The sequence below is a fragment of the Muscardinus avellanarius genome (assembly GCF_963383645.1).
Source record: "Muscardinus avellanarius genome assembly, chromosome: X".
NCBI classification, from domain to species: Eukaryota; Metazoa; Chordata; class Mammalia; order Rodentia; family Gliridae; genus Muscardinus; species Muscardinus avellanarius.
Window position 1 is genome coordinate 55617603 of NC_137792.1, and position 12312 is coordinate 55629914.

Here is a 12312-nt window from a genome sequence, read left to right on the forward strand (position 1 = left end):
GCAGGCAGCAAGGAAGGGGTGGGGGAAGATAGAGCCCCCAAGGCTGCATCCCCAGTGTTCTACCTCCTCCAGCCATCCCCTACTTCTGAACCTGGCTGCATTGTCCAACACATGAGCTTTTCTCCGGGATATCTCATGTCCAAACCATACTTGCCGACAGAGTCTGGGTCATGTCTAACAGGCATGCTGAGAGCTGAGTGTGGACTGAAGTATTCTAAACCAAAGAAGAGGGCCTGCAAAAAAGTCTAGTTTTGCATATATTGCAAGACCTGCACCCAAGGAGATGAATTCTGAAGTAAACCTTAATCCTCAGGGGACCTTTGGACTTTTAGACTTTATGTGTATTCCTCCTCTTTCACCAAGGTCAGGAAAGAACAGGTTTCACATCCCAAGAAACAGGGACCCTACAGAATTTGTCAAACTCTTTCCTTCCCCCTTGCACAGAGAAGAGGCCTCCCTCAGTTCCTTACATACTGTGTCAGGGTGGGTGTTCCTTGTTCAGAGAGGTTCTGTCAGTCTACCCTAGGAAGGCATCCAGGTCCTGCCAGGGTGCAGGTCCTGCCAGTGGAAAGTTGTGGCCCAGAGTGAGCATAACATGATTATCCATGCCAGAACTGTGGGGACCTCACAGAGTCGAGCCTATTCTTCATCCTAAGGCTGGGTGGGTGGGTGGGGGGTTATGTAGTATATGTAGTGTGAGCAGCCTCAAAGTGTCAGAAACCAGAATCCTTGCTGTCAGCCTGGGACCTTGTGTTCTGCATGTTGACTACAACCTGAGAAGCCCTCTCTCTTTCTCTGCAGGTTTTCAAGGGACAGTTCCTCCAGGAAGACAAGAACCCTTGTAGCCTTAGAGAACCATCCAAGGATAAGATCTGTAGCAGTCCTAGGTGAGAGTCTCAACAGATGCAGTTGTCAGCTTACAGGACTCAATTTTCCCTCAGGCCTGTGAGCTCCTGCCTACCCTCTTTCCTGCTGTCCACAAGGAGAGCCATGTTGCCTTATATTCAGAATCTCTATCACTGCAAATATGAGGTTGGCACTAAGGTCAAAAGAAGGCATCAGGTCTGGTAGGTGCCTGGGTTCTCAGTACTGAGGAAGAGCAGACTATATGGAGCATCTCTTAGTCTATTGCTATGTCCATTTTTCTGAGGCCAGCCACTATGAGAGTGGTGCCTGCTGCTGTGACAACAATCTGTCCACAGAGTCGTTAGTGAACCTCCTATCCCCTCACTGTCCTAGCTTCTACCCCTTGACTTCAAATACAGTGAAGGCCCCTGCAGACAAGAAAAGGAAGGGCTGTTGTACTGGAAGGACGCGCAGGATCTTAAGCCTTGCTCCTTTATGCACTGGATGATAAATGGTTAACTTGGTTCATTTCCTGCTCCTCCATACCAAGTGAAGGAGCCAGTCACCCAGGCAGAAACACTGAATAGCATCATAAAAAATGACCAGGACCACTTCCCTGTGATCTTCAGGGAAGAAGTCCCTGAGTGCAGGCAGCTGGTCTATGGTATTAATGTTAAGGAAGTGGTACTCCCAGGTCACTCCTAAGTCATTGCCAATGCTTTGGGCTTTACCTATGCAGAGTGAGGAGCAGAGTATGTCCAAGGTGGGCCCCCTATAATTGTCCTGTGCATCATCTTCTTGGGGGGTGGTCATGCCAGTGAAGAGGTTTTCTGGGAAGTGCTGACTGTGATGTGGTGAAAGCTGGGGTGGAGCATTTCATCTATGAGGGCCCCAGGAAAACCATCACTGAAGATCTGGTGCAGAAATAGTGCCTGGAGTACTGGCAAATTTCTTGCACAAATCCCGCTCACTTTGAGCTTCTGTGGCATCCAGGGGCCCAGCTGAAACCAGCAAGATGACACTCCTGACGTATAGGGTTGTGTGCCATGGGAGTTATTTGAGATACTACCCTTCTCTGTATGAAGAGGCTTGGAGAGTTGAGGAAGAGAGTACCCAAGTACAGGATGGTGCCATGGCCTTTAGTGTAGTCAGGGAATTCACCAGAACCATATCCGGAAGTTTCGGTTGCCCCATGTGATATGTGCCCATCCTTTACCTTGTGTTCAAAGAGAATTCACTCTTGCAATTAGTGGAGGGCCAGGGTAGATGGATGATACATTATACAGGAGAGACTGTATAATGTTTTTCTGTTCCTGTTCAGATTGGGTGACATTAAAACTTGGACTTTGTTTCCTTTGGATTTTAGAAATGTCTGTTCAGCTAAAAATTTAATTTGCTTTGGAATGGAAGATTAGGAAGAACATTAAGTTGTCACATTGATTACAATTAATACACTTTAGGAGTTGGAGTATTTTTGTTCAGCAGATTTGGAAAATCATCCCTTTTTGTGAGCTGGAACAAGATAGCATGGCAGTGGAAAAATATTTCCTTGTATCTGGGGGGAAACATAGTAAAACAGTTGCAGTGAAGAAATAGAGAAATCAAAGACTAACTCTTATCTTATTGTCCTCCCTGTAGTCTTCAAAATGTATATAGAGACTTAGATTTACTTGTATATTTGAAAGCTTAGAAAAAAATTAAATTTCAATAAATGTGTCTTCCTACTCATCTTGTCATTTATCCATCCTACATTCTTGGAACTTCTGCCCTTTATGGCAGTGCATTATTAGTGGAAATAGTAGGATAATTTGATAAGCCAGACCCAATCGTGTCACTGAATGGAGCAGCAACTATGACTGGAGTGTGCAAGATGTGAGACATAAGGAATATGTCAAGAAGTGGGGTTGAGATGGGGCTCCAGGGAAGCCCTGCCAACAATCAAAGTCCTGAGTCCAGGCAATGTGTGGTGTGGGGAATTGCCATTGTTTCTGAGGGAGGGGAATTCAATGGTGCTTTGTGGTGTCCAGGGCAACACCCTCAGGTGTTGTGACTTAGGGCTGAAATGAAGAAAGCTCTGAGCTGTTCCTTCCATGGCAGGTAAAGCAGAGGTGTCTCCACCTGGAGCTGTTATTAGTGGTATGGTTGAACACAGTATGATATCTTGGAGCTTTGTTCTCTTCAATTGCAAGGATTTCCTAAGAGATAAGGGCAAATCTCCAGTGATGTGAGGCCATTCTGGCCAGTGTCTTCTCTGTCTGGCTCTTAAGAGGCAGGTCTTAGTCTATTAAAATCTCATTTTAATTAGTTAACCAGGGTAATGTCGCCCTAGCAGAGCTGAATGGCTTGTGGATCTTCGAAACACATGATTCTATCTTTTCCACTCTTACCAGATGGGAGTGAGGTTTAATGGGGGTTGTAAGTCATGAAGGCTCAAAAGCTAACAATCTGTTGGCATGAGCAATGTTTGAAATCTTTGGATGTGTAAAAATTCGAATTTAGTGCTGTTTGCCATTTGAGTAACCATGTCTCAGTTTTCTCAAACACAAAAGTAATGGAAACCAGAAGTTGCTGGGAATGTGCTTGCTCAAAAGTAATCATATCCTTTAGAGAAGAGGAAGCAGGTGGATCACATATTCAAGGGCAGCCTGGATAACTCAGTGAGACTCTGTCTCAAAATAAGAAAATAAAAACACTGTGGATATAGCACGGTGGTAGAGCATCCCTGGTGTGGTCTTCGCTGCTACAAAGATAAAAAAGAGGAGGAGAATTCCAGTGGTGCTGCTGAAAATCCCAGATATTGAAAGAAAATACAAACATTGTGAGTCCTCCACACCAGCAAGGCTTCAGAGTACGAAGGTGCTGACACACAAGTCATTCTTGGCTCACAGGGAAAAAGAAATTTGATAGAGTCTGAAAAAGAGGCACTTAACATACAACTTCTCTAAAGGGAGAATACTCAGATATTGTAGAAAAAAAGGCCAGTGAGAGGCATGAACCTCCAAGTGTCCTTGACCACAGGAATGGGTGGGGAAGCTGGCTCCTGAGCAACTTGTAAGTGTTTAAATAACAGCACATTTGTACCAGGGCGTGGTGGCACATGCTTGTAATCCCCTCGCTTGGGAAGCAGAGACAGGAGGATCGCGCTGGCTTAAGAGACCTAGTTTCCAAATAAAAATATAAAAATAGGTCTGGGAGTGGAGCCCGGAGGTAGAAGGGCTTCCAGGAACCCCAGTACCACCACCAAAAAAAAAAAAAAAAAAAAAAAAAGGCACATTTGTCCAGTGGTACTTGGTAAACAAGGTTTAGGGGGAAGGGTCCATTTCTGAGGTTTTGCCCACCCCCATACTAGACCTCTGATAACCAGACCAAACTGGAGTGGAGTCACATGTGCTTCAAACTGAGCTTTGAGGTGGGCCAATTTTCCAAAGCAAGGCTTTGAAGTAGCCTCTCTGCTTTTTGTTCAGTTTCTGCTTAGTTTGGCCCTGTTCTGCCTACAAAGCCAATCTCCTCTGCTCAGCTCAAGTAAATACTCATTCCCTTTTACAGAATCACATACAGGAGCCAACCAGATCTTAAAAGTCCCTGTGTTATCATTTTAACTTTCCACTCCTCAGGCTTTGAGGAGGAGCTTCCTTTTGTGACCTAGCCCTGGATAACTACAAAATGAGACAGGATCAGGTAAGGACTGCCCTTGTCACTCCTCACAACAAACTGGGGGTGGCCTAACCACAGGCAGGAAGAAGACACGTCTGGTTTCTGGGCCTGAAGGATTGGCTGTGCAGGTCGCATTTGTCTCTCCCAAGGCTTCACCGAGCAAACTGGGCCTGTGGCTTAGACCCCATTTGGCCCCTTCCAGGATTTGCACAGTAAATGGCACCCACTAACAGAGCACTCAACAAAAGGCCTGGAGAGAAGGAGCTACCAATAATAGGTCCTCTCATCAATGGTGTCCTGCAGAGACCATCTCAGGATGCCAATCCTCACCCAAACCTGAGGCCACAGAACTGTCTATATTCTCAAGTGTACATGCTGGTGGCCATGTTTGCACTGCAGTCTGGAGTCTGTCCTTAAGGACCTCCTAATGCAGACAGGAGCCCACAGGGAGTCAGTCTCACTTGGTATGGAGGGCTTTGTAAGGTCAGTTTCAGAGGAGACTCCCAGCTGCCCCGGACCTGGAGAACAAAGGCCCTCACAATGCTGAGGAATCTCCATGAATAGAAGTGCAGTCAGGATAAGGGGACAGTGTGGGCAGTTCCCATGTCCTGGTGAGCTCAGGTCAAAGCACTCAGGCCAAGGGGTGCCCAGCCTGGGGCCTGGATCATAGTTGATGCTGAGAGAAGGGGCAGACAAGGGAGTATCTGCATGGCTGTTGCCTGAGTGGAACACAAGAGCTGTGAATAGAGGGGTGGCAGAGGAAATGAATGTTGTAACCCTGGACAACATGAGGATTAGGTGTCTTTACAAAAAACCGGTCCAGAGTCTCAGCTGAGAAAGATCCTTCAGGACTAAGGAAGGACACTTCAACCTTGGAGCAGTCGAGGACTCACTAGCACTTAGAGATTACAAACTATAAAAACATTTCACAACACAACTGAAATAAAAATAAGAAAGACCCCCCCCCCCCGCTTGGAGGGGTTTTAACTAACCACAGACATACAGCCTTGGGCCCAGGAAGGAACGTCCCACTAACCCGAGGAGGGGGTCAATGAAGCAAGGCTTCAGAGTGGGTGGCAGCTAAGGACACACAGGGAATCTTGACTTTTCATAGGCCTCTGGGCCCAATATTCTCAAGATGGCACCACTTTTAATCAAGCCTGAAGCTGCAGGATTCAGGACTGGTCTCTCCTTGCCCCAAAGATACCGGTCCTTGATCCAGGCAAGCTTTGCTCCCAGCCCCACTCTGGTGTCTCCATTCAGGAGGCACTAATGCAAAGCAGTCATCCCCACTGGCCTTTGGAGCATTGAAGAGAAAGCCAGTCACTTCTCTCTAAAGGGCTCACTCCTGCTATGCTATGCATCCTGGAGACAGCTAAAGGTCCCTGGAGTTGGCCTTGTGGTACAGAAAAGGCTGAGGATTCTGCCCCTATTATAATGCTAATCCCTGAGTACATTGAGGGACTTATAACAGAGGGGGTGGTTAGTTGAGGATGCTGCAGAAGCTACCCTACCTTAATTGTGGGTAATCACATCAATAGGAATCCAGGGCCATGGTTTTCCTGGTCTTTTGCTCCATTACATTTCCCTCCCACCCAAGGTCCTGGTCTCATCAAGAGTCCTCAGCAGAGTTCCTAACTAGTTTGAGAGTTTGGATGTTGAGTGTCCCCAGAAGGTGTGTTTGTTAAAGGCCTCACTTCTAGGTGGTACTATTTTCTGGTCACGGCCTTGTGGGTGGTCCTCAGGTGGCTGGACTCATGGCCCAGACAGGGACTGTGAGCCCCTAGCCCATCATGTCTCTCATTCTGTTTCTTGGCTTGTGATGTAATTGGTCTGGTGGACCACACCTGGCTTAGTTCAGGGTGTCATCCTCATCGCAGGCCCTAAGAAGTGGGCCTGCCTGGTTTTGGGCTACGACCTCCAGAACATGAGCTAAGTCATGTTTCCCTCATCACAGATTAACTGTGCCTTGTGTATGTCACTGAACTAACATGGAGGTAGTATAGCAAATAAAGGCCGCTAGGAAATGTCATTCCAGTAAAAGCCAATGGGAAATATCCTCGCCTTAATAATTAGCCTAAGCGAGGCGAGAATTAGCTTAAGAGAAAAAAGTATCTGTGGGTAACTGACAGATGGTGGCTGTTTAACTGGAAATTCTAGCATCCTCCTTCACAGACAGGGCTGATGGCCTCTATTTTATGTTGGAGCCTCCAAGTGAATGCTTTGTGACCTTGTTTGAAAGCATCATGACCATGGAGCCTGAGCCCACACATGGGGTCAAGATTAAGGGTTAGAGGGCTCTGGGCTGAGGCACATTGTGGTAGAGGGTTTCTTTCAACCCTCTTTGTACTTTACCAAAGTGTGGACCCTGTGACCCTCTGAGAGGACAAATGATATCTCCCCATGGGCCCAGGACTTGTGTCCCTTCAGGCTTTGTGGGAGGGGAGTGGTGGGCTTTCTCCTGTAAATCTCAACCTCCTAATACAGAGTGGCTTTTAGGGATAACATAATCCTTAACAGCTAGAAAACATGGATCCACAAGAATCACAGTTGTATCCTCTCATGTGTGATGGAAGGTGACTTTCACTTGGGTGTCCCATCCCTTCCCGACACTGAGACTCTTGTCATTTTTAAATATATACTGACAGGAGTCAGTCTTGGATTACTTTGGACATGAAGAGATAAACAAGTAGCTCTTTTTTTTAGGGGAGAGTCTGTGCTACTTAGGACTTAAAAGTGAGCAGGCCTTGGGCTACGGGAAGAGGTGGACAAGGTTGGTGCTAACTCCTTGGGCTATATATGAGGTGGGAACAGATGTGATCTGCAGAGGGATGGGATTTGGCAACAAGGAGAGCTCAACATGCAACAATAGTGCAGAGAGAGAGGAGTGCTCCTGCTGTTCAGTCACACAAGAGAGTGTGGTGAATCTCCCTCTCAAGAACAAGAGGAGCACTCCTACGGTACTGGGTCAAGGCCCTCCTCTGGGGCCAACCCAAACAAGTGGCAAGGAAACACATTTACTGGGGCCCATTTGAGTAGATCCTAGCAACAAGCAGGAGCAGTTGGAAGAGACCAAAGCAGGGAGAGGATGGGGGAGGACTGAAAAGGGGGGCTTCCAACAGAGGCTGTGCCACCCTTCCTTGGGGGAATAACTAGTCCCCCTGCAGCCCGCCTGCCCCAGGCCAACTCGGTGGTACCCAAATTTAGACTCCTTGAGGGCTAGCCTTGGGCAAAGCAGACAGGGCAACCACAGTCCTCCCCTGTCCTCCAGAGTGGGACAGGCCAAGGTACCTTGGTTTTTCATCTTATCCAAGGCCTGTGCCATGATATCATGTGCCTCACAACAGAAAAGAGATCTTTCTGTGAATATGAACCACAGCTTTGTGCCTTTTGGGAAAATACCCTTTGAGAGAAGGGAAACCCTGGGGCCCTCCCTTCTTTTCCCCACCCCCTCCCCCTCCGGCCAGCACCTCCTCTCCAGATTGGCTGCAAGTGACCTGTGACATCACAGGACTAACAATGAGGACGATGACTTCAGCAGGTGGTTGCCCCACTACAGGGACTCTAGAACCCCTGGGAAAGCATTTATAGGCCGTCCCCACTGGGGCTACAGTCACTTTTGACCTGCTCGACGGTGGGTGATATCAGCCTTGGAGTTAAGTGCTCCAGAGGCTAGTGTAGAGCTATGGAGGGTCAGAGTACCGAGGAAGACCCTGAAGCCAAGCAGGCCCCAGTTGCTGGCGAAGAGCTAGCAAGCGAGGCCTCACCTAATCCTTCCCTTGACTTGAGTGGCGACGCTGAACAAGCTGAAATCCGAGACCCAGATCCAGATCCCCAAGAGAACCCGCCACCAGAACACCTGAACCAGCCTGCGGCCAACCGGGAAGATGGGGAAGAACTCACGGGGCTCTCCTTCCCCAGAAAGCTGTGGAGGATTGTGGAAGACGACGCCTTCAAGTCTCTGCGCTGGAATGACGAAGGCGACAAGGTGATCATCAAGGTGGTTCTTTTCCAGAGGGAAGTTCTTCGTCGCAGAGGAGCAGAGAAGATTTTTGAGACCGACAGCATGAAAAATTTCATCCGCCAGCTTAACCTCTACGGATTCAGCAAGATCCGCGCAAGGGCCTCTCGGGGCTACTTCCATGGAAAAAAGAATACGATGGTAAAGTAGAATGTATTTATTTCAGTTACCTCCTGTCCTTGTAATTCAAAAAGAACTTCCTACAGTCCCTGGAGAGATAACATACGGCAAGGGCTTAATTTCTGAGGTTATTTTTAGCAGCAGATATGATTTACTGAAAGAACAGGGTGTAGACGTTGAAAGTGTAAGTTCTGATATTAAACAGTTTCCCCTTAGAGACAATCTACAGGACACTAAGAAGGCTCGTTCATATATTTGCATTTCCACAGGGACCTGTCAACTTTCTGTAGTGAGGTTATGCTCGAACAGATAAGGGCCCTTGCCTGCAACTGAACTGTTTTTCTCTAGTGCCAAACCCTGTGGGTTTGAGGACTGAAAAGCAATGCTCATGTTGCCTCAGAATGGCTAAAATATCTCTTTCTGTTTCAGATCTACCGCAACTACAACTTTCAGAGGGCCCATCCAGAGCTCCTCGAGAATGTTCGCAGAAAAGATGACCTCAGAAACCCTGCTGAGCAGGTAGCCTGCATACCAACGCCACTCCAAAACGCTGTTCAGCAGGCAGCCTCTGCATCGGCCGCCAAGAGAAAGAGGCTGGCCCCTACCCGACGCTCTCCCAGATTCCACCAGAATGCTGCGGATGAAGGAAACAGCCAGGCTCAGGGGGAAATCCCCAGTGACCAGGGACCCAATAGCTCCCAACTCTTTCCATTCTCTGGTGTATGGGCTATGAGTAGTGTCCCTGAACATACCCTGGGAAACCAGGCCCTTCAAGGGCCAAGCAGCCCCAGCGGAGAGGGTCCTTCTAGCAATGTTATGTCCGCACCTCTGGCTTCTGCTGGAATGGAGGGTGCGGGGGAGGAGCCCAACAGCCCCCCAGATTATCCCACTTACGATTCTGTCGTGACTCTGTACAACAGTTGTTATTCCATCCTGATGGCCACCCTCTCAACCATGTCCACAAGGGAGAACCCCAACGAGGAGCAAGGGGCGTCCTCAGATCACAAGTGTGCAGTTTGTGAGCAGTTCAAGGACAACCAGGGTCCCTGAACCCAGACCACTGGTGAATTTAAAAAAAAATTGAGAATCTTCAAATGCAAACACATTTGGGGTCTTAATAAAACAAAATTCCAAAAATTCAAATAAACGATTCACATGAGAATCTAGAGTCGTGTGTTTTCTTTCTAAGGTGTCTACTTGGCTACGCCATACTTTGGTTCCTGTTGTTGTCCTTTCTTCAGAAGCCACAGCATTTGCACACACTGAGCAGATTTTGCTCGGTAAGGTTGAGGACCAGGTAAGGATCCCCAGGTGGTTGCTGAAGCCCTTGCCTCGGAATGGCGGGAAGGACATATTCCAAGTACACACTCGGAATCTCCAACCATGATACATTTATCATCGACACATTTATTTCTACAATCCACAAATTAGCAGGAACAAAATTAGCAGTAACACAGAGATGCTTCTTGGCAGCCTTTGCTGAAAGACCAAGCTACTGGAGACATTCAGAGTGAGCCAAAGAGGCAGCATACAAATAAACTCCCGCCTCTCCCATCCCTTTCACAGGAGCACAGATGCCTGTCCATGAAAAACACCTAGCGGGTAGTACTCGGCAAGGCAATGGCAGTTCAGAGTAAACCTGATTTTGGTTGGTCCACAGCATCATTGAGTTGGCTTCCCAATAGTGTCCTGTTTTGGAGTCCACACTGGTCACAACCTGTGTCTACGGGATCAGATGCTCTGGAATTTCCACCTGGAATATGTCCCTCCTTCCTTTCCAAGGCAAGGGCTTCAGCAACCACCTGGGGTTTGAAACCACAGTCAGGAACTTCTGCTTCAGGTTGGTCAGTACAGCTTGATTTTCCAGGTCCGTAATCTCGTCAGGAGCTACATTTTCAGGGCACTGCCAAGTTTCCCGGATGTCAACAAGCCCTGTACACAAAAAGAGAGAAGCATACACAGGTCCTTCTTTTCAGAATCCAAGATTGGGGAGTGTGATAACAAGGTTATTCAAAGTTACAGCCACTCCAGTTGGAGACAGCCCTAAAAGGACATGAAGGAGGTCAAGTCTTTCTGATTGAAGACTAATTACATGCCAATCTCTGCTCATGCAATTCTTGCCCCAGCAGCTGGAGAACTCCAGAAATGCAGAGCAGGCCTTATCGCCAATGGAACACCAGTTTTGGGGGCCAGGGAATACCAACTAGCATGCTGAGGGTGGCAGTTACATTCTCAGAGCACGCCAGCCACATATGTGGAATCTACAGTCAACAAGATACCTAAGCAGGTCACCAGGTGGTAGTTGCTGGTGCTCCAACTGAACCCCAGAGAAGCTGGGTGGTGTGCCCCACGTGCAGTGCGGGTTTAAAAGGCACATAAAACTCAGCAGGCAGCCTAACTCTTGAGGCCAGCTGAGAGGCTCAGTGTGTCATGTTTACTCTCATGAACTTGGGTGCACCTGTGCGCACTCATGGCATAGGCATACCTACAGCCAAACACCACATGGCAAGCTAGCCCTCACCCAGGCTCTCAGAACACAAAAAGATACGGAAGCCCAGCGTGGAGAGATGATTTATTAGTCATTGTGGAAGCTAGCCCTGATGAGCCCCAGCCTGTAGTCCCCTGCTGTCCTGTTGAAAGTGCGCTGCTTTGGAAAACCCGCAGCAAACACACCCAACAGCTAAGAGGAAACAGAAGCCACAAGTCTCTTGAGCACCGTCCTCGGAGCAACTCTGGAAGCTGCATGCACCCTGCTGGCTGCATCCACACTTACCTGCTACAACTCCTCGACCAAACTTCTCCCCCTCCCAAAGCAAGGCCTCAATCTGTTCAGGGGTCATCTGAAGCCTTTGTAGCAGCAGCTCCTGCCAGGTGTCATCTTCCCAGTCCCTGTGAGCGATGTGGATGGCAATGGTACAATTCCGGTGGCTGCTCAGCAGGGGATGCCAACGAGTCTCCAGCGTCTTGACTCCATTTAAGACAAAACCGGCATAAGGCTGCCGGAAGGACAGACAGCCCAACTTCATCTCCCTCAAGCTACCTGGCTATAAATACAAAAACATATCATACTTAACCCTTTAGGCTCATAGCCAGTGGAACCTATCTTGCCCAGGTGCCTCTCATTTGCCACAGAACCCTACTAACTGTGACATTGCCGTGCCCCTACCTGTCAGCATGTGGTAACTGAGGCCCTGATGCACCACAGACCAATGCAAAGGCCCGGGTGTACATGTTAAAGGAACACCTGACAGAGTCCTGGCGGCGCTTACAGAGTGGAATGGGCACATATGGAGAAAGGCTTGGGCAGGACAGTATGTGGTCAGTGCTATGGCAGAGTCTAATGTACACTAGAGGAAAACAGGAATGGAGGTTCCCTGTGGCCTACAGTTAGTCCCACCGCTCAGTGGGCTGGCTTTGGCATAGAGGCACGGTTCCAGTTCTGTTGCTTTTCCTGCCTGCCCCCGTTTCTCTGCTTCCACTCCCAGGTCCCTGGCCCCTGACACCCCAAGTACAGGAGGCTTCATTCAGGAAATGAGGTTCCTACCGCCATGGTCAACATAGGCAAGAACACTGAGGGATGTGCACATGTTTGGTCCCCTTGAGACCCGCACCCCCCATCTCTTCTTGGTCTTAGTGCTCGCTGAGGAGAAGACCTTCCTGGTGCTGTTATA

General features: G+C 48.5%; 2 protein-coding genes across 2 annotated transcripts; one reads left to right on the plus strand and one right to left on the minus strand.

The window, feature by feature from the left end:
• Positions 1-8185: 8185 nt before the first annotated feature.
• LOC308278925 (heat shock transcription factor, X-linked member 3-like) lies at positions 8186-9691 on the plus strand (the record flags this gene model as incomplete). Its single annotated transcript, XM_080718924.1, has 2 exons — positions 8186-8662; positions 9071-9691. 2 exons carry the CDS (start codon positions 8186-8188, stop codon positions 9689-9691), a joined length of 1098 nt encoding a protein of 365 aa, XP_080575050.1.
• A 673-nt stretch (positions 9692-10364) lies between these two features.
• LOC308279468 (EOLA-like protein) lies at positions 10365-11679 on the minus strand (the record flags this gene model as incomplete). Its single annotated transcript, XM_080719582.1, has 2 exons — positions 11415-11679; positions 10365-10573 (listed from the first exon to the last, which is right to left on the minus strand). The coding sequence occupies exons 1-2, from the start codon at positions 11665-11667 to the stop codon at positions 10365-10367; spliced, it is 462 nt and encodes a 153-aa protein (XP_080575708.1). The 5' UTR covers positions 11668-11679.
• Between the last annotated feature and the right edge of the window lie 633 nt (positions 11680-12312).